General features: G+C 42.7%; 2 protein-coding genes across 7 annotated transcripts; one reads left to right on the forward strand and one right to left on the reverse strand.

Annotated features, from left to right (window-relative positions):
- Nucleotides 1-704: 704 nt before the first annotated feature.
- phc3 (polyhomeotic homolog 3 (Drosophila)) lies at nucleotides 705-3,617 on the reverse strand. Of its 6 annotated transcripts, none has more exons than XM_066682126.1 (6): nucleotides 3,519-3,617; nucleotides 3,118-3,226; nucleotides 2,840-3,008; nucleotides 2,452-2,603; nucleotides 1,762-1,951; nucleotides 707-1,256 (listed from the first exon to the last, which is right to left on the reverse strand). In XM_066682126.1, the coding sequence occupies exons 2-6, from the start codon at nucleotides 3,172-3,174 to the stop codon at nucleotides 1,096-1,098; spliced, it is 729 nt and encodes a 242-aa protein (XP_066538223.1). In that variant the 5' UTR covers nucleotides 3,175-3,226; nucleotides 3,519-3,617; the 3' UTR covers nucleotides 707-1,095. The 6 variants fall into 6 exon arrangements, with proteins under 6 accessions (XP_066538226.1, XP_066538223.1, XP_066538221.1 ...); XM_066682124.1 differs by having other exon boundaries at nucleotides 3,405-3,535; XM_066682127.1 differs by having other exon boundaries at nucleotides 709-1,256; nucleotides 1,762-1,948; nucleotides 3,405-3,535.
- A 1,562-nt stretch (nucleotides 3,618-5,179) lies between these two features.
- Nucleotides 5,180-21,530, forward strand: prkci (protein kinase C, iota). The gene is made up of 18 exons (XM_066681192.1): nucleotides 5,180-5,369; nucleotides 8,735-8,856; nucleotides 9,484-9,573; nucleotides 9,655-9,705; nucleotides 10,110-10,195; nucleotides 10,543-10,680; nucleotides 10,777-10,834; nucleotides 12,162-12,211; nucleotides 12,848-13,024; nucleotides 13,813-13,910; nucleotides 15,264-15,350; nucleotides 16,245-16,380; nucleotides 16,866-16,953; nucleotides 17,225-17,350; nucleotides 17,592-17,671; nucleotides 17,988-18,077; nucleotides 19,214-19,329; nucleotides 19,430-21,530. The coding sequence occupies exons 1-18, from the start codon at nucleotides 5,290-5,292 to the stop codon at nucleotides 19,515-19,517; spliced, it is 1,761 nt and encodes a 586-aa protein (XP_066537289.1). The 5' UTR covers nucleotides 5,180-5,289; the 3' UTR covers nucleotides 19,518-21,530.

Consider the following 21,530-nt stretch of genomic DNA (forward strand, 5'->3'; position numbering starts at 1 on the left):
ACCGACGTCTCACTGATAGCCCATGTACCAAACCCCCAAGAGCCCATGCCCATCTTGAACCCTGCTGGCCCTGTTCTACATTAAGGTATGCTGGATATATAGTTCTATGCAGCATTAAACGTTTTATTTAAGCAACTGAAACAAAGCACCATATATTTATTTATTTATTACTTTTTGTTTTCCTCTTTTTAACATCTCTAACAGCCTTTCACAAAAACATGTCTTTGTTAGGAACTTCAGCTAAAATTTTAACAGCATCTCGGTGATGGTTTTATGTTAAAGAACAGAACAAACTTGTTTATAATTATATATTTACATAAAATAATTAGTTTAAATGGTCCCACCCTTTCCTTCAAATGTAAATAGGCATTTGAGAGATGTTTGTTTTCTGCTTCTTTAGCTCTATTCTAATATTTCTAATGCAACAGTGTTAGAAATTGCATGGTCCCAACTGCATGTACAAATCAAAGGTTTACCTCAGACATCAGTGTTCAGGAATCTAAAACAGGACTGCAAAAACAATAATTTATCTAAACTTTAGTCAATATTTATGTAATTTTTCTCATTATAGGATGCAAGAATGTTTTAAGATAATTCAAACTGTAATTTGTAAACTTAGTGGAAAAGATGAATTATCTTACATTTTTACAACAATCTGAAAATGAGTAATATATACGTTGACTGGATCATCTTTTAGTAGCTGAGTATCCTTCATTATATTTTAAACATGGACATAATAAACTACCAAAAATCTATAAATAAGTGACAGAAACCATTAATTTAGATTTTAATTAACAGCTTTTGAGGAGAATGTGATTTATTGGGCACACATAGAAACTAGTTCCATGCTATATTGCGCAAGCTAACATTGCTCAAGCTTAGCAAAATTAGCATTTATGCCGCTATGCTAGAACAAAACAAAACATAAGATATCACTTTTAATATTTTTACTTTCACAACAGTCTTACAAATAATCTCTTTGAACCTGAAACAGAGTAGTGTCTAATATTTCTGCACCTTGTGTATGTATTGTTAATGACTTAACAAAATAGAGCTATCGCTATAAACCTAGCTGGGTTTAAACTTGGCTCTTTCTCAAGCCCATATCTGTTGAAGGACATTAATTTCAGCCCATATTTTTAGTGCTGGCCCCAGTTTAATATTCATACAGCTCAGTAAATGTTTCTCAGTCAGAAGCAGAAGAGCCTTTCCATCTATCTCCTGCAAACGGAAGAGATGCGCCACATTCTGGCATCCTACAGGAGACACAAACAGAATAAATCACTCTTCTCTGATTTTTAGCCGGATTGGAGACAATAGAGGCACATTGAAAAACATGTCCCTCAACTACACACAGGCCTGTTGCAGTAATTGTAATCACCTAATGGTGATTCTCCTAAAAATTCCTTAGGAGAAAAGGTATGAGACATGAGACACAAGAGAGAGATAAAGGAGAGAGTAGGATTTAGTTAATCTGGAAAATCTGAACACAGTTTGTGACTTAAACGAGATCACCACTAAAACTCCACAGAAAAGCACATGTGAGATCACTAAGGTCTGTATCTCAGGAGACACATTTGAGAAGCAAGAGACTTGTGCTAATGTCTCCATTGTCTTTCCATTTGATCTTGTTGTCAAAGAGAAAATATTGAGATATTAAGGAGATCTCCTTTTTTATTTTTGTTTCCTTTGGTTTTCCTCAGTAATTACTCAGTTACTGTCTATTTCGGTCTATTTCTGATTCTCTCTCTCTCTCTGTACCTGGTATGGAGCTGATGTAGGAGCAGACCTGTTCTACACTCCAGAGTTCAGGAGAACACTCCAGGGAAATGGTGGAGCTACTGCTCTCCTCCATCTCTCCCCCTCTCTTTTTCTCCATCTGCAGGTCATCAGAGTCTCCATCTTCACACTCATCCTCTCCTTCTTGGAATGAATGGATGGAGAACTGCTGCTATGGAAACACAGTGAAGGACATCAGAACTACAGGACGGCCCTCTCCCAGCCAAACTTACACTCTATATCTAAAACATTTTAGACAGCCCTTTGTAGTTAGCTCTGGAGCAGCTGCCCATGAGCCTAAGGTGTGTGTGTGTGTTTTCACTCTTAGGCCCTGGCAAGTGGTCAGTAGTTCTGGAAGGTCCTGGAAAGGCAGCACAGTGAGATGAGTTATCTGAGGATTTCCAGAAACTTTGTCATGTTAAGAAACAGCTGTTACATTGATGTCTAGTGGTCTTGAGGTGTCAGAAACATGACCAGCCTCCTGTGGTGGACCTGCTCCTAGGATAATAATCTGCCTTTTACACCTGTCTATTTATCTAACAGGATTAACATTGTGTTATTGATGCCAAGAACTGAATAGCACACTATTGGGTAATTTTGTTAAACATGAGCAAGCGACTGAGTGAGTGCTTCACATCTAAAATTGATTCTGACTGTGGTTGTGATTCTGACCTTGCTGTGCTTTGATTGGACAATGGTGGGGATTGTGGGAGTGCTTTGGGTCAGTAAGGAGTGATTAGGATGAAACTGCAGAGTAAAGGGCTGGCAGTGTGGTGGTGCCACCTTCTGGTTCGGATGCTGCTGCATCAGAGATGGAGAGAATACTGCAGAGAAAGAGAGAAAAGGGAGGGAAAAAGATTCAGGCGAAAAATAACAATGTCTCTCACAGAGATTTTCAAAAGACAAGCTGTAAAACAGGGACTGTGATTTCCAGCTGTGATTTTTTTTACATAATTGTAAATTACTAGCTGCATTTGACAGATCATTAATATTCATAACCAGACTTCATTAGTAACATGACTGTTCTGAAGCTTTATGCTGTGTCACAGACAGGACTCACCTTCAGAGGCCTCCTCCATGCTCTGGGACATCTGGTTGGACGTGAGGGGACAAATGGACATTTTTGGGAGGGGTGTGACCAGTTTCTTACCCCAAGAGACCTTCGTTTGGACACAGGGGGCAGAACTGAGCGCTCCTGGGGGAAGTGTCCAAAGAGAAACGTTGGGAAACTGGAGGAGAACAATCACTTGGTCATTCATTACAGTCAAAAGAGACGTTAGGAATGAGAGTGAGTGTGGCTCCTGGACATGTGCTGGTCAGTGTGTGTGTATGTGGTACCTGGACAGTGTGCTGTGTGTGGGTGGAGACCACTATTTCACTGCTCTCTCTCTCCATTACTGACTCATGAGCATCAGAGGTCAGACCAGGATCAGCTCGAGACTAAAACCTATATAAAACCACGTGGAGTTTAAGCATCAATTTACAGCTCCAAAATAAACACAGAACTCCAGACTAAGTTTAAATCTACACAGCTTCCGTTTAAACCTAGTCCTTTACAGCTGTAGTCTAAGCCTAATCCTGGACAGCTCGAGTCTAAACCTAAATCAGAGCAGCTCCGGACTAACCTTAAACTTGTTAACAGGCTGTGTTCTGTGTTCTTTACATTAAACTTTGCTCCACACGTTCCATCCTTTTAAATCGGTAAAATGAGTCTAAATCTAAAGGTGCGTCACTTTTACCTCCCTCTCTTCTTTCTTTTTCTTTTCTCTCTCGTGTTCTGACAATCCCCGCCTCCTGCGCTCTGATTGGCTAGAAATGTCATAGTATTTAAACCAACGGTTTCCTGTTGTGCCCACAAGAGGGTGCAATTGAAGATTGTAGAATAAATATCCTGTAGGGATTTTACATCTAATTTTTTAATTATTATTATTATTATTATTATTATTATTATTATTATTATTGAATTGAATTGCATTTATTGTCACGTACAAATCTATTATAATTATTATAAATTTTTTTGTATTGATAATTAACATTGACTGATTATTTCACTCAATTTATCAATAAATAAATATTTATTATTATAACGTTTAATTATTTGTCATTGTACAACAAAATGTGTCTTCTGCATTTAACCCATCTGTGGCAGTGAACACACACACACACACACACACTAGTGCACTGGGGCTGTGAACACACACGCAGAGCTGCGGGCAGCCATCCCCGATGTGTTTTGGGGGTCCACGTTTGTGTGAGAGTGCAAAGAAAAGCAGCAAAATGGACACAACGAGGGTGGAGAAACAAGAGCACTGAGTAAAAATGGAGTTAACGTGAACGGAGAAGAAAGAGAACTTAGCGAAAATGGCTAAAAACCAGAGCTTCTGAACCTGGTGATCACTGGAATGTAAACACCCCTCCTCAAAATCCCAGCCCAGAGTGGGAGGATAAGACCCAGAGATATCTGGTAGGATGGAATCACCCCACCCAGTCAAGATAATGACTTTCACCTCTCAGAAGTACACAACAGTGGAACAAATGTTGATCTGGAGCATGATGTTAGAGATGGAAATGATTATGAAATCCTTTGCTAGTGGAAGGGGCTGAACCTTCCCCTCAGGTCTCAGCAGGTCCTACCCTCACCAAGGATGCTGCTGTCCCTCATCTGCATGTGTGGAACAGAATCATCTGGTTGTGGGATCTCCTGACCAGGACAAAGCCCACTTTGTGACCTACTTTTGGGAGAACTCACCCAAGGACCAGCGCAGTGGCCATCCAATTTATTATCTGTGTTTTGTTCAGCAGTTGGAACAGCAGGACCCAGATAGTCCTCACATATAGGGTTTAGGTTTTCTGGCTAACAGAGAAATCCTGCTTTGTGGGATAACCCCCTGCTCTGAATAACATAACTGCAAGATTAGTAATCTGGTCCAAACTCTAGTGTAATGGGGTTAATTACTGATCTGGCAACCACACGTTAGTTTGGTTTTCAATAACGAGGGCTCTTTATTCACGGATTAGTTCAAATTCCTGAATTGAGACCGTGTTGTTGTTTTTTAATCTCAAATAGTTGCTATAACTCTTCTGATAGTGAGGGCTGAGATTACACAGCAGATTAGTTCACTGCCCCCTCTCTCCAATGCTCATTTGGTACAATCCAACTCGGTACAGAACTGGTTTAGGACGCGTCCATTACGTGTGGTACGCAATAAGGGTATAATTGTGTAGTTTTATTAGTTATTGGAGACAAATGCGCTCCAATATGTTTAGAAATTTATTTTAAATAAAGATGGTTTAAAATGTATGACTCTTTATTTGTATTAAAGTAGATCTACAGTTTACACCCCCGCGCATTCCAGAGTTATTCCCCTCAGCGGAAGAGTCCATCCCGACGAGTGTGTAGGGGTGTATTCAGACCTCCAGCTTGGTTCTCCAGGGCCGCGGTGTTGTGTTGGAGTTATAACCACTAAAGCGTACACCCAAATACCGCTTCCTCCCGCTGAACCAGGCTCCATGCCGACCCTGCGGGACAGCAATGCGACCCACCCGGGCGACAACCAACAGCAAGTCCGCGTCAAGGCCTACTATCGCGGGTGAGAGGACTTTTTGGGGCCGAAATCGTCTTCTCTTTCGCCAGCGTCTGGGTCTATTTTCCCGTTCCACCTTAAACAGTGCGGTGACTAATGCGGTGTTTAAGGTGGAGTTCCACTAAGACGCTGGCGAATAGAAAGCCAACTTTGGCAGTTGTTTATATGTCTTACATTTTGTAAGTGTTTTAGTTGCTTTATAATTTTATTAGACCATTTAATGTTTTTTTGTTTTAAACCTGTTCACCGTTCACATGTTTACTGTAACAGCTTTTAAAACTCCCCGCACTTACGTTATTTGATTATATAGCTCTTTTTTCTGTTTCATATGTTTATATCTTATAAACACGTTATCGCCAGGTTTATGTTATTTTACTCTCACTGTGGGAGCTTCAGGGAAGGGAGACTATAAACTGCCTCTAAAACCTTTAAACCTAAATCCTGTGTGTAGAATAGTTAGTCTGAACGACATGGATTGAGATGGACAAGGTTTCATACCTCACTAACCTAAGGAACCAATCCTGTTAGATTATGGGTGGAGCTTTTCTGCTGTAGGTGAGGGACAGAAGGGTGGGTGGAGTCACCCAGTCACTCTCTCACACACACACCTGTGGACCGATTTACACACTCACAGTCACTCACAAACACACCCAGTTACTCTCTCTCTCTCTTACACACACACACACACACACACACACACTTGTGGACCGTTTTACAAACTCGCCCAGTCAGATTTGGCTTTTTGTGTGTGTGTGTTCCTGGGCTCCTACAGTTTTACAGTATAATTCACATACAACCCTGCTCTGAAATCAAGGAGGAGGAGGAGGGGGGGTCATTTTCTACCCTCCTCTCAAAGTTACTAAGTAAAGTTTCTGTAGTGCTGAGCCTGGGGAAGCAACTACAGAGGCTCTTTTTTCCATGCTACCGCTCAGTGGAGCATCACAGTGATTTTGAAGCTGGAATTTAAAGCTAAAAATATTATGTAGTGTTTCTTAAATGCAGCTCTTTGGGACAATCGCTGTGTCTCATACGTGTAGGGTTCCAGACGCTCTGGCTGCTGTTTCCCTGCTGACACAGGAGTGAAGCTGTAGTTGTGATAAAGAGAGAAGCATTTGTGTCTGCTGTGTAAGGGCTCATCTCCGGGGGTGGTGGGGGTGACTGCCCATGAGGGAATGAAGCTTTGCCTTGTATTCCCTGCACACCAACGTTTTAGTGCACATCACACTCTGACAGTGCCTGGTGATGATGATGATGATGGAGTGGCTAGAGATTCAGGCTGCGATGTAGAGTACAGTGTGTTATCTGCACATTGTTTAGAGCGTAGGTTTGATGCAGAGGGAAACGTCTGATATTGTGGGGAAATGCTGTTCTTTCTGGTTTGTTTCCATTCAGAAGCTCTGTGTCTTTAAGTGTGTGAGTAAGAAGCAACTGTGTCTTTTAAGGTGGAGTAGTGTGCGTGAGTAAGTGACTATCTTTTAAGGTGGAGTGGTGTGTGTGAGTGAGAAGCAATTGTATCTTGTTGGTGTCTGAAGTGTAAATTGTCTGTAAGTGTTTATTCACTGTTTGATTTTCCACAGACACTCATGTGAAACTCGAGCTGTTTAGTTTTGTAGCACTTTTGCTCTGTGTTTACTTTCATGCAGTTAGCACTCTCCTGAACTTAGTGTCAGTTCCACCTTAAGTTATGTAACTGTAACAGCAAAAATGTCAGTGTTACCCCCCTGTGGAGCAGGAATAGAGCATCATCCTCAGCTCGGCTGGTGCTTTTCAGCGTTTGGAGTTTCTCCGTTGTTACTGTTATCTATAGTTTCTAGCAGCTTTCCAACCGTTGAAACCAGGGAAGTGGCCGTTAAAGGCTGTTATTGTAAACTCTGTTCCTGTCGCCCACTGCAGACACACACACTCGCACACACCAGGAAGCTGGAGTAGACTAAAACCATTTTAACCCTCCTCCAGTGAAAATCCAGTGTTCAGCCTTTGCAGGATGTGTGTGTTTGTGATTAGCATCATTAGCATGTGTGTGTGTTGGTGTTCTCCTCTGAGCATGTTGAGCTCTATGCTGGGGGCAGGATGTTTTTTTGGCTGGTCGGGACTTTAATAGGTTTTTGTTTTTACGTCATTTCCTCCGTTCTCCGAGGCCTTTATCGTCCTCAGTTTCTGCGAGGCTTTGTTGTGGTGAGTGTGGTGTAATGATGGAATAGTTCAGGGAGGTAGTCACTCAACGTGTGTGTGTGTGTGTGTGTGTGTGTGAAGACCAGAAAATCCTGCCTTTCCAGAAGCCTCTGCTCGACCTGTTGGAGCTTATTCCTCACCTCTCTTTCCAAACACAGTGGTACAAACTCAGAGGAATTTAAACAATGTTCACTCTGACATTAAAGACCAGGTTACAGCGACACTTCCGTGGAACATTCCTCACTCTCTCCCTCACTTCTCTCCGGAAGAGTCTCCCTGGAACTGCTCTTAGCTCTGGGCCTGGGACAATGACTGATGATTAATTCCTGGTTTCAGCTGAAACTGATACCAAACTCTGCCCTGTTCACTACATGGTGGGTTTTGTCCTTTTGTAGCAGTGTCTGAAAACATAATGGATGATTATCAGTGCACTCAAACAATCCCACAATGCACTGCAAAAAGTAGTGTGTGACCCCTGTACAGTAGTGAACGGAAGAAACTAAACACCACCGTTGATTATGGGTAAAATCCCACATGAAATCGGTCACTTCCATTGTGTCTGTGTGTGTGTGGTCCTGTAATTTGTCTAAAATTTGTCCTGTGTTTGTCTCTAGGAGAAACAGGTGTGTTAATGTGTGTGTTCACTGAGGGGAAATGTATGTGTGTGTGTTTGCATTGGCATAATTAGGTGTATTGTGTATATCTTATGTAAGTCTGTGTGTGTTGGGAAAATTGAGTCTGTGTGTGTTAGGAAAATGTGCGCGTGTGTGTTGGGAAAAGTGTGTGTGTCATTCTGACTAATGAAACCAAAAGGCTAATCTCACTTTGACGTTGGCCCCGTTCACCCCATGGCTGGTAATGTGTCTCAGGTGAAGTGAAAGCATTTCACTTCTCCACCAGGTAAATCAGGTCCTGGTTCTGGAAGCGGGTTCTTGTTTAGTTGCTGTTCTCTTGTGGTTCAGAGCGAGCCGAGTAGGTTCTAAACCATGGCATGTAAACCTTGCAGAGTGCTGATTGTTGCAACAAGGAAGGAACAAACTCTACTGATGTCTGAACTGATGACAGAGCTGTGTTCAGTCCCAAACAACAACACGCCAGTACAGAGCAACATACAGACTACATTCTCTCCCTCTCTCTCTCTCTCGCACACTCTCATTTTTGTATAAACCTTGTATGTATTTTTCCCCCTCATGCCTCAGGGACATCATGATCACACACTTTGAGCCGTCCATCTCCTACGAGGGACTGTACAGCAAGGTCAGGGACATGTGCTCTCTGAACAACGACCAGCTCTTCACCATGAAGTGGATCGATGAGGAAGGTGTGTTACACAAACAAACAGCTCTGATATTCAGTGTGCACGCTCCGCTCAGGTCAGGCCATCACTGTGTTCAATTTATAAGGAATTCCAGGCCACTAGGAATACCATAGGAAAATCCTAGAGAGCACCTGGGATTTGCATGAGCTCTGTAATCAGCAGATTAGGAAACACATTTTTTCTGGATGAAGCACCTGACACACACTGCATTTTTACCACTGCAAACAGAAGTTAGTAACTTGTAGAGAAATGATGCAGTATATACGTTTGTGTCCTGAGAATTGCCTCTGATCAGCTCAGACTTTGCCTCAATTCTCAGACTTGGTGTAGAACAGTGCTCTTCTGCTTCTACTGCTCTGTGTTTTTTCTATGAGGGATGACTCCTCGTAACAAATGTAAAAGGAGACAAGTCACTGTGAAACTATTACATGTGTCATTGTGTCTCATTTCTGTGCCTTTGCTGGATACCCCCTGCCCACCATTATGGATCCAGTGCCTTATAACAAAACGCAGCAGCAGGGCTGTGAGCTTCCACAGAGAATCACCCTGTTATGATTTCACCTTTATTATGACTGTGATGTGACTTTGATTCATGATGAATTGTGTGTGTGTGTGTGTGTGTGTGTGTAGGTGACCCCTGTACTGTATCATCTCAGTTGGAGCTGGAGGAAGCTCTGAGGCTGTATGAACTAAATAAAGATTCAGAACTCATCATCCACGGTGAGATACTGCACCAGCTGTGAGTGTGTGTGAGAGACACAAACTGGTTTTGTTGCTGAACATCTCCGTGTCTGTGTGCAGTGTTTCCGTGTGTTCCGGAGAAGCCGGGAATGCCGTGTCCAGGAGAAGACAGTGAGTTTAATTACTGAGACTTTATTGCAGTTCGGGGAGTGAACTAAAAGATAACACTGTCACCCTCGATTTACTGAGCACAAAATTCTTACACACACACAATTATTGGTGTTTACACTGTAAACAAACTGGCCTCGATTACACCACTCACTGTGTCCGGTCCACATGATAAACGGGACTAACTCTGCTCTAAACCCAGTTAAACGGGACTAACTTCTCTGTACTGGCCTGTATTTGCACAGTGTTTGTGCTTTTTGTGTTAAGTATCTATTAAAAGCTTTTGGCAATGGGTGTTATTCCGGTACAGTTCCGGCTCTGGAGCAACCGGGTCACTGTGGTCAGAACTGTGTGGGATGTTTTCGTGAAAGCTGGCGTGTATTAACTCTGCCTGTGTCTGTATGCAGAGTCAATATATCGGCGTGGAGCTCGGAGGTGGAGGAAGCTGTACTACGCTAACGGACACGCCTTCCAGGCCAAGCGCTTCAACAGAGTGAGGACTGCTCTACTGCTCTATACCCCCCTGGCCACTTTATTAGAAACACTCTGTAGCTGTTGTAAGCTCCAAAGAGTCATATCATTGTGAGGAGTGTTTCTAGGTCTGTCACAATATTCACATGAATGATTTATGGTACGATATACAGGCAGTTCCTCAGTGATGGTTGCTGACCTCAGTGTTGTCCGCTGTGTTTACAGAAGAGTAAACCACCACAGTATATTAGTGTTGTGACAGGCCTAGTTGTTTCTAATGAAGTGGTCGAGGTGCGTGCTGCATGTTTCTACTGTAGGTACAGGGTGTGTGTGATTAATATGTGTGTGATGTGGCTGTGTGTGTCATAGAGGGCTCACTGTGCGATCTGCACCGACCGGATCTGGGGTCTTGGGCGGCAGGGTTATAAATGTATCAACTGCAAACTGCTGGTGCACAAGAAATGCCACAAACTGGTGACTCTGGAGTGTGGACGACAGGTGATTCAGGTGAGAGACTCTCTCCGGGGCTTTTCAGTTTACTCACTTGGGCTTTACTTTTTTTTTTACTGTGATTCCGATGTGTGTTTGTTGTTTTTTGTCCAGGAACCGTTGCCAGGTCGAGGTGAACCGGTTCCCCTCGCTCCATATCGCACAGAGATCGGTAAACACTTTATGTAATTACTTTATAACAGGATTTATTAAGGATGAACGACCAGCTTGGTGTCAGCACAGTTCTTGAAGTCGATGTTAAAACAGGAGAAATGCTCAGTGTATGGATCTGAGGGCCACACTGTGATGGTCTTCAGAACCCCTTCGGCATCAGTGTGACTCTGATCAGGTCCGGGAAGTGATTGATCGGACTCTCTGCTCTTTATTGACCTGTATTGATCCTGAGAGGTGTGAAATGACCTGTTAAGCGTGTTATGTCTCGCTCCAGCACCGTCAGGGGTGAGAGCGAGAGAAACAGAGAGACACAGACAAGCTAAACCTCTTATTGAACCAATCAGTGTCTGCACAGCAGCTGTGTCTCATTAGAAGTTGTCCCTGAGTATCATCACGATCATAGACGGGAGATTACGTGTTGTTCAGGTGATTAAAAATGAAACAAAAATATTTAAGGTGGAACTATGAGGAGAGCTGCTGCTCTGTTTAATGTGGAATGGGGCGAGTTTGTAATTCTGTGTAGAATGCCTGAGATGGCTTGTATTTAATAAAAAACTGAAGGAAACGACTAAACACAGCCTTTTCTAAAGGCCAGACATTTGTGTTTAAAGCAGTCTGTCAAAGACATACAGCTATATAGATAGATAGATAGATTTATATGTTTTTCCCTGCAATAAAACTAGTAGGAGGTGCTCAGTGCTGAAACCGAACCCAGTGAGTGATCAGTTTGTGTATTATGTTTTAGGAGACATTCAGTTGTGCAGTTCCTTTCCTGTCACTGTGAGTGATTTTAAAGTAGAATCAGTTTACAGTGGTTAAAAAAGCGGAGTTAAAAAAGCGGAGTGTGAACACTCCGGACAGAGCAGGGTGTGTTGGGTTTGGTTAGGGTTAGTCTCCAGTGATGCAGCTGTGTGTAGGGAGTCAGAGTATTTCTGAAAAGGGGAGCAGATGTTGTGGACTGTGCGTTTAAAATAAATAAATAAATAAAGAAGTTGATGTTATTGAGCAGTGAATGTAGAGGGTGCTTCTGTGCAACGCGTCAACACGTTTTTATCGAAGTTGTGGATTGGCGACTAATTTTCACAGCCCTAATTCTCTGGATCTTTGTTATTTATAGTTATACAATTATCCACGGTTCCTGCTCTTTAAATAACACCCACAAAAGCAAGGCTGAGCTAACGGCGCCCCCTGCTGGAGAGACTGAACGGGCCTCGTTTATATCCAGTACACAGAAGATGGCAGTGGATGCTGTGACAGTCCAGAGCATTGTATTTTAGTGAGAGCGCAGACATAACTTTTCTAAACCCCATTCTCTCTTCCTCCAGTTCAGCACAAAAACTCCACAGAGAGCATCAATGAAGGAGATGAACAAGAGGTCAGCCCTGTGTGTTTGTGTGTGTGTGTGTGTCCTCTCTGGGAGTGTGTCACTCCCCTACTTTTTCTCTGTCTCTCTCTCTCTCTCTCTCTCACTCTGGCTGGAAGTGTGTTGTGTAATTTTAAAACAATTAAATTGAGTGAGTGAGGAGTGAGAGACTGTGGTGGAAGAGGGTGATTCCGTCAGGTCTCAGAGATCTGCTTTGCATTCTCCATGCGCATAAATAGAGGCACAGAGTTTTAAAGTCTGTCAGAATCATTCCCTCTGGTCTTTCTTTCTTTAATACATCCCTCCCCTGAAAGGCACTCATACCTAAAGATAATGGTTAATAAAAAAAAAAACTCTTTTACTATATTTTAAAAAATTACTTCACAGTAGATTCAGTTTTACCTTTCACACACACTTTCACCATTTGTTTTACGTAAAGTGCAAGTGATATGAGATGAAGAGTCGAACAGTTTTGACTTTTTGAGCCAGGTTTAGTATCGAATCTGCTATAGTCAGGCCACTAAGGGGCAGTAGTAAAGGAGAGTCATAATTGTTTGCTGCTTCAATTTAACTCCTGAATGTTTTTGAAGCAGCTGGTTAATTTGTGTGTGTGTACGTGTGTGTGTGTGTACGTGTGTACGTACACAGGCAGGGAGCAGTAGAGACCCTGGTAAAGCCCACTCCAGTCTGGGTTTGTCTGATTTTGATCTGCTGAGGGTGATTGGACGTGGAAGCTACGCCAAAGTGCTGCTGGTGCGGCTGAAGAAAACAGAGAGAATCTACGCCATGAAGGTGGTGAAGAAGGAGCTCGTCAACGACGATGAGGTAAACAAAGGCAGACGAACAACAACAGACTCCGTTAAAACAAGTGCTGCTTTTTCAGAGCATGGTCCCTACACTGGTCCTGGTTATGGAAGCGGGTAGTTTAGTCGCTGTTCTCTCGTGGTTCAGATCGAGACAAGTAGGGACTAAACTGTGGCGTATAAACCTTAAAGAGCGCTAATTGTCCAGAGAGAGACGTCACTCTACGCCACGCAATGCAACGCAGACGTCCAGCACCAACTCTCCATCTATAAAATCTCCAGCGGCAGCAGAAATCACATTTGTTTTTATCCAACTCACGATGGCAGCTCGTAAAATTACGCTGTGATCTTTTGAAGAAAAATGACCTGATTGCCACCAAAACGGATACTTCAGGTCAGTTCAGGACATGTTAGAGTGACGCACTGTCAGCAACCTTAGCCAATATAATAAACACAGCTATATTTAAAGGTTTGTGCACCACAGATCATCTCGAATCCTAATACAACGTTTACTAAATGTGATACGGTTAATGTAAATAAATGCCCTGAACTAGACGTTTGTGTGTTTAAAAAGGTGAACGAAAAGCCTGTAGAGGGGAGTTGCTGGGGCAGAGTACTGTAAAGTAAAATCAAGAGTCATTTGTGTTATTTTAAAAACATTAAATTGAGTGAGTAAGTGAGGTGTGAGAGACTGGTGGAAGAGGGTGATTCCGTCAGGTCTCAGAGATCTGCTTTGAATTCTCCAGGCAGAGTTTAGTGATATTACATTTATATTACAGTATAATATTCTCTCTCTCTTTCTCTCTCTAGGACATAGACTGGGTTCAGACGGAGAAGCATGTGTTTGAGCAGGCGTCTAATCACCCGTTCCTGGTGGGACTCCACTCCTGTTTCCAAACCGAGAGCAGGTCAGAAATCTTCTCTTACTTTCCCCAAAAAGCAGTTTCTGAGGTCAATGTAAGTTCCTGTCAATGACAAGGACACAGTGTCTGATTAGCGCACACTTGAGGAGTAGTTCCTAAACATGAGTGAGTATGTTAGAAGTGAGTGAGTTGAAAGTACATCAAAAAACAGTGTGACAGAGTCTTGAGGCAGACCTTTCTTCACTAAACGTGGCCAAGAACCACCCACTGCAGGGAAAGGAATCTGACTGAAACCCCACAATCCTTTTGTACGAGGAGGCAGAGAGCCAGAAAGCAGCTGGCAGACTCTTGACTGTGAGATCAGATTAGGGCACTGAAATTATCAGACCCTCTGTCAACTCGTGTGTCTGATGCCTCTTTCACACATGAACACCTGAGTGTTGGGTTGGGAGACGTCCCAGAGCGATCGTTTACACGCAGCGCGCAGTGGGAGATTTTCAGTATGAGACATGCTCTCTCAGTGGGAAACACGTGTTTAGGTGTGGGGGCGGAGCCTGTGCAGCGCATGCAGGAGAATCTCTGGAATATTCCCCCCCTCCGTTCTCACATGACTTCACCCGGAGTCTTTACCAGGGCGCGAGGAGGATAAAGTCCAGGATGAATGTTGCGAGTTGCGTTCACACACACAAGTGACCCCTGAAGTCCTGAATTTCCCCAGGTTTAAATTATTCTGAATTATTGTTAAAATGCATCGAATACACAAATGTGAACAGAAGAAGTGTCGCCAAAGTGTCTCTGTCCCCAAAGGCATAAATAATTAATACAAACCTTAAAGAAACACTGGGTAAGATTTTTTTTTTTTTGCCCCTGGGCTCCCCCTAGAGTTGCTTAGTGTAATTCCGTCTTACAGCACACTCCTGCAATCAAGTGGGAGGGATTGTAACTCCTCCAGATGTTACAAAGTGCAGTTTCTGATGTACTGAGCTTAGAGTAGCAAAGACAGAAGCCTTATTCTCCGTCTTACAGCTCAGTGGAGCATCACAGTGATTTTGAAGCTGGGATTTTAAGGTAAATCTTACCTACTGTTGCTTTAAATGTACAACATGATCCTTGAAATAATTGAATACCCTTTTAAATCTATTTTAAAGGAACCCTACATGTAGTTCTTATCTATTCAGGTGCAAAGCACCTCAGGGAACTGCTCTGCATCTCTATCCCTCACTCACTCACTCACTCACTCATTCTAAAACTTTCCACAAAGTGGCAGCACTCACTCAGGGTTAGGGTTACAGCTGCTCCACTAAGGGGCGCTGTTTATGGCTCCCCTCGGGGACAGTGTGTGTCCTTGTTAAACAGGAAAGCCAGGCTGTGTGTACTGAGTGTGTTTTTCTCTGACAGACTCTTCTTTGTGATCGAGTATGTGAATGGAGGAGATCTGATGTTCCACATGCAGAGACAGAGGAAGCTTCCGGAAGAACACGCCAGGTCAGAAAACACTCCACACACTGCCCGGTTACACACCGAGACAGAGAGTGCGCTGCCGCAGGGAACAGCTGCTGTTCTGATGTCTAACCATCAGCTGAGACAAAAAAAATCACAGCACACTTATGCTCCATGGAGCGGGTCCATGAATCTCTGGGACCTCCGGGGTGTTGTTGAGTAGAGCCTGATTCTGACGGAGCCTTATTACTCTCTTTATTGTGTTTAAAAAAATTCAGACAAATTACTGACCCATAGATTTTATATTTAATCCTTTTTTTAAATGAAGTTATTAATGTAATCATATTTATTGTAGTTATTTTTTTTCTGTTCATTTTGCTTTATCTGTTTTACATCTATATCTTCAACTTAATTTAGAGATCGATTATTAGTTTGTTTTATATTTGTTGTAAAATCTCTTAAAACCATCTCCCAAAGCTCTCATACACGCCATGGACTGTAAACACAGTTTTGTTTTTATTTTATTTTCACAGCTAACAGATTTGTTTATACAAGTTAACTACCATTTCCGTCTGTTTTAACGGCAGTCTGAACTCAGAGGAATCAGACTTGCACTGTTTTGTCACGTTCACCTCTTGCTCTGAGCCGGCGGAGACCGCACTGGAGACACGGGGAAGTGTAAATGTCATGAACTCTGGTTGGATAACACCAGTTCTACACTGTGATTAACCCAAGTTCAAGGCAATCAGTACGAAACTCATACAGGGATCACATACGTACAGTAACATTTGTAAACACAGCCCTGCTGTTGTGTTTTTGCCATTTTACTGATGGGGAAAGTGGCCTTAACTCTGTCTCAGAGTGACTCTGACATTTAATTTACCCAATAACTGCACTGAGATCAGTAACGTTTTGTGTCTTTCCTTCCTCTCCCCCCAGGTTTTATTCGGCTGAGATAAGTTTGGCTTTGAACTACCTTCACGAGCGAGGAATCATCTACAGAGACCTCAAACTGGACAACGTCCTGCTGGAGTCTGAGGGACACATCAAACTTACAGACTACGGCATGTGCAAGGTCACTGCACTCTTACAGCTCTCTGTATTTCTGCTTTTCACCAGTGTCTTCTGGGCCTGAGAAACTCTGCCTGACAAAACAGCAGGCTGTGTTATTGTGGGTCACTTGTTTGACCACTAGAGGGTGCCTTGATCAATGCTCTACAGCAGTGGTTCTCAGTCCTGATCTGACTACCACTGACATGAATGTAGCTCAAATTCACAGCTCAGCTCAGGAAGGGGTTGGTGATGAGTTCATGAGGTGCCCAGCTGGGTTTGGAAGCAAGGGGTTCCTTAAAATATGTCGGGCAGTGGTACTCCAGGAGCAGGATTGAGAACCACTGCTCTAAACTGTGCAGTGCACCTTCAATGCTGAGCTGAGGACTCCTTTAATTCTAAAATTAAAATCTCTTCAAAACACCACTCTATTCACTGGAATCTCTCCAGGCATCAAACTTTCCCTCAGGAAGAAGGCTTAAGTGTGTGTTTGTTTGTTTGTTTGTTTAGGAGGGTTTAAGACCTGGAGACACCACCAGTACATTCTGTGGAACACCCAACTACATCGCTCCTGAAATCCTCAGAGGAGAAGATTACGGTAACTCTCTCTCTCTCTTATTGTAATTCATTCGAAAAGGTTGTGTAGCTGCCAGTGTTTCTCATCTCTGATTGCTCACCATTGACCTATTCTCTAGCAGATGTTTAAACATGGCTGCCCCTGTGTGTGGAGCATATACCTGTTCATTCAGGGCCAACAGGGCAGGGTTACACTCCGGAGAACAGCTGTGAAAACAAAATGATATTTTTTTGCAAATATTTTGTGGTAAAAATGACTGACTTCCTTTAATGTATGTGTGTGTGTTCCTCAGGGTTCAGTGTGGACTGGTGGGCGTTAGGAGTGCTGATGTTCGAGATGATGGCGGGTCGTTCTCCCTTTGACATTGTGGGCAGTTCTGATAATCCTGACCAGAACACAGAGGATTACCTTTTCCAGGGTAAAGACCCTCTTTAGCTTTAGAGAAAGCATCAGAGCGCGCCCTGGTGGCCGGGAGGAGGCTGTTTAAACCGTACAGCTCCTTCTTCGCTCTGTTCATGTTCTGGAACTGTTTTAGTGGCGCTCTGCTGTAAAACTCCACCACTTGGTGGCGTTGTTCTACTAAAATCAATGTGGAAGTATTGAAAGGTTCTGAATGTAGTTTTATGATCCATAGAATCACTGTGTGTGTGTGTGTCTAGTGATATTGGAGAAGCAGATCAGGATCCCCAGATCACTGTCAGTGAAGGCAGCCAGTGTCCTGAAAGGATTCCTCAACAAGGTACACACACACACACACACACATACTTGTCTTTTTCTCTCTTTCTCGTCTCTCTTGCTGCCTCTTCTTTCTCTTTATCTTGCTCTCTCTCATATCCCTCTCTATCTCTTACACTCCTTCTCTCATCTTCATCTATATATTTCTCTCACTGTTTTTATATCTTTCACTCTCTCTCACTCGTTCTTTTATCTCTGGCCACATTTTGTTCGCATACTGTACACAGTATTTCATCTAAAGAATCTAGTAGACTGTTACTTATCAATTTCTATTATGTAAACTATTATATTTCTCCTCCCTTTTTTTCTCTCTCTCTCAGGAGCCAAAGGAGAGATTGGGTTGTCATCCTCAGACAGGTTTTGCTGACATCATGGCCCATCCCTTCTTCCGAAATGTAGACTGGGACCTAGTGAGTCACAGTTCTCTCTCTCTCTCTCTCTCTCACTGTCGGTAAATATTTAGACGGCAGTCTGTACAGATATGAGTCACTGTGTGTAACAGCAGGGTCGCTGCCCACTGAAACTGCACACTCATCTTTATCATCCCGTTCATCATCCCCCACCGCTCCTCCTGATCATTATACATACGTTTATAATGGAGAGAGAGAGACAAAGGAGAGCAAGACAAAATGAAAGAGGAAGACAGACAGGATGAGTGTTTGAGAGAAAGATAGAGAGCGATATAATGGAAGTGATGACGTGACTCTCAGTTTGAGAGTGGTAGGCAACAAGACAGTTCATATTAATGTGGGGATCTGGAGTCGACCAACCCACACACTGTGAAACAAGACCACAGTCAGAATATTCAATGCACTCAAACAATCCCACAATGCACTGCATTAAGTAGTGTACACCAGATGTAACCTAGCGGACAGCGGATGCCCAAAATGCACTGCATTGTTTGGCTGGAAGATTCGCTGGCTTTTCTGATGAGAGCTACAGAGCAGCAACGGAGACGTCTCCAGCCTTCCCAGAGAGAATCATTTTAATATTTTTATTAGGTAATTTGTGAAATTTGTGTGCAGCCACACTCCGATACGTGTTTGTGACAAAATCTGCCACCGCACAGTAATGAAATCGCTCTCTACCCTCCTGAATTCTGTCCCTTATAATAGTGTGCTGCATAGTGAACAGTGTATGGAACAGGGAGTAGGGAGCCATTTCGGAGGAGAAACGGCACAAAACAGACACAATGAGCGTGGAGAAATAAGAGCACTGAAGAAAAATGGAGAAGAAAGAGAACAGTGAAAACGGCTAAAAACCAGAGCTTCTGCTCCTCATTGCTGTACGCTCAGGGTCGGGGTGAACAGTGAGTGGCTCATTATCATTTAAAGGAACAGGTGCTGAAAGCTTTCTGAACAGGGCTGTTTAGACAAGAGGAGAACGCTGCTGTGGGTCTCAGGGTTTGGACCAAAGCAGGTCACAGACGTTCCATTAAGAAACAGAGCTGTGTTCCTCTGTGGGGGCAGGGGGGTATGTCAGGTTTATATCCTGCCTTTGTGTAGTGTTGTGTAGTGTGTGATAACTGTGTGTGTGTATGTTTCAGATGGAGCAGAAGCAGGTGGTTCCTCCCTTCAAGCCAAACATTTCTGGAGAATTTGGTCTAGACAACTTTGATGTTCAGTTTACCAACGAACCCATCCAGCTCACCCCCGACGATGAGTCAGTATCTATCTCTATTTATCCCTGAGTGTGGGGAGAATTCCAATACAAAATAGAATGTTTATGAAGTCATACCTCTCTCTCTCTTTCTCTCTCTCAGGGATGTGGTGAAGAAAATTGATCAGTCGGAGTTTGAAGGTTTTGAGTACATTAACCCCCTACTGATGTCTGCGGAGGAGTGTGTTTGAGGAGCTTGTGTGTGTGTGTGTGTGTGTGTGTGTGTGTGTGTGTGTGTGTGTGTGTGTGTGTGTGTGTGTGTGTGTGTGTGTGTGTGTGTGTGAGAAGGAGGAGTGTGTGTGTGTGTGTTTCCATCTTTTTTTTTTTTGCCAAACCTGTCTCAGTCTGCAGTATAAAACCACTCGCCCTTAAAGGCTGTTCTAACTTTTTGCTCAATATTTTTCTTTTTTATTCTCTTTTTTTTTTTTTTCCTTATCCTGCGGAGCTGGACTGATTGGTCAGTCAATTGAACGTTGCCTTTTCTGACTGGTCAGTGCAGGTCAGGAGGCGGGATTTAGGTTGCTGGACTCTAAATCAGAAATAAAGCCTGGGCTTAAGAACTTTTATTATGTACATATCTGGGGAAATCAGTAGGCTTCTGTAGCAAAGCCCTTTTTTAAATTGTCCACTGCTCAATATGCTTTTGTTTCCTCTGGAGGGCGCTGATCTTCACGTGTATGTTTTATTTTAATCTTTTCTTGTCTATTTTTAATTTAAATGCATTGTAGGACCTGTGCCATATATTGACTGTTTCGATTTTGGGTCAAAAACAAAACTGAACTACGACCAACTCCTGGAGCAGAGCACCCCCACACACTAGAAATTTATGTTGTTTATTTTTATTTTTTAGAAGAGAGTCGGAAATGAGACCAAAAAAACTCAGAACCTAATGAGAATTTTAAAGTTGCAGTGTGTAATATTTAGTGGCCTCTAGTGTTGAGGTTCTTGATTACAACCAACAGAGTTGTACTTTTGTGCTACAACACGCTGCATGTGATTAAACACTAATAATGACATGGGGTTGTTTCCGATACGTAATTACTGATAATAGAAATCTCTAAATTTCACATACTGCACCTTTAATGAAACTCTACTGGCCTCTTAGCGCCAGGATCAGATCCATTCCGAGCTGGGGCTTGATTCTCTCACTCTTTTGGCTTTAGATTTGTTTGATGTTAAAGTATGCATTACCTTTCTGCCTCTTTTTAAGTGTGTTGTTTTCTTTAAGCTTTTTTTAAAGTTTCTGAACAAAGTGAGAGACGTAAGTTAACATTTATAAATTTTCTCATTTCATTCCTTTCCTGTAAATAGTTGTTTTGAGTTTTTCTCCAACTCTCCAATACTTGGGCAAAGGACCAAGCAACTGAAATGACTAACTAGTAAAACATCTGTCTGTACGCAGTACAAATTAATTTAGAATGAATACATCTCTCACCCATTCTCCAGGAGCTTCACTGGAACTGCATCTGAATTCGTCTAACACCGCAATTCACAAAGTAAAACTCAACTTAAAGCGAAACTCCCGGAGCATCGGATCTGCTTCTTACGCAGAGCTCCTTCTGCCACAAAAAGTAGAGTTCTCCTACATTACACACTGAGCCAGAAAATATTTTTGAAACACGTTTAGATGAAATTGAATGCGGGTGCAAGTAGTTGGGATTGTTTTGCCACTGGAATCAGACATTTTGTTTGGGTAAACATTTTTAAATCATATTCTTAGACGTTCAACATATTTGCGCAGATGTTTATTAATAAAGAATATCACGTGCTGTCACTGATGCAGCGTTGAATGTCCTCAGACACTAACGACCAAATAAAACACTGTCACACTGATAAACACTCCTACATATTTACACACTACACTACACCCCCTCTTCCAGATGTGCTGGGGTCCTGACAGATGGTGAGGAGGATGCTAACAATCAAACCGCATTTAATTCAGAACACATTCCTCAACACGGTCTTTAAAGGCCCTCACTGTCTTTTAAATGCTGTAAACAAACACCCACTGACTGAAAGACCCTTTATCTCCTTTCTTTCTCTGCATTCTCTGTAATTAAAGTATTTAATAGTGTCTCGCTCTCTCTCTCTATATATATAAGCGAGACCACACTGTGGCCATGTTTCGGATGAATCCACTCATTCCTTTTCTGTTACCTGTAGAAGAATCTGTTGTAAGGAGGTTTAAAAAAAAAAAAAAAAAA

The sequence above is a fragment of the Hoplias malabaricus genome, chromosome 9 (assembly GCF_029633855.1).
Source record: "Hoplias malabaricus isolate fHopMal1 chromosome 9, fHopMal1.hap1, whole genome shotgun sequence".
Lineage (NCBI taxonomy): Eukaryota > Metazoa > Chordata > Actinopteri > Characiformes > Erythrinidae > Hoplias > Hoplias malabaricus.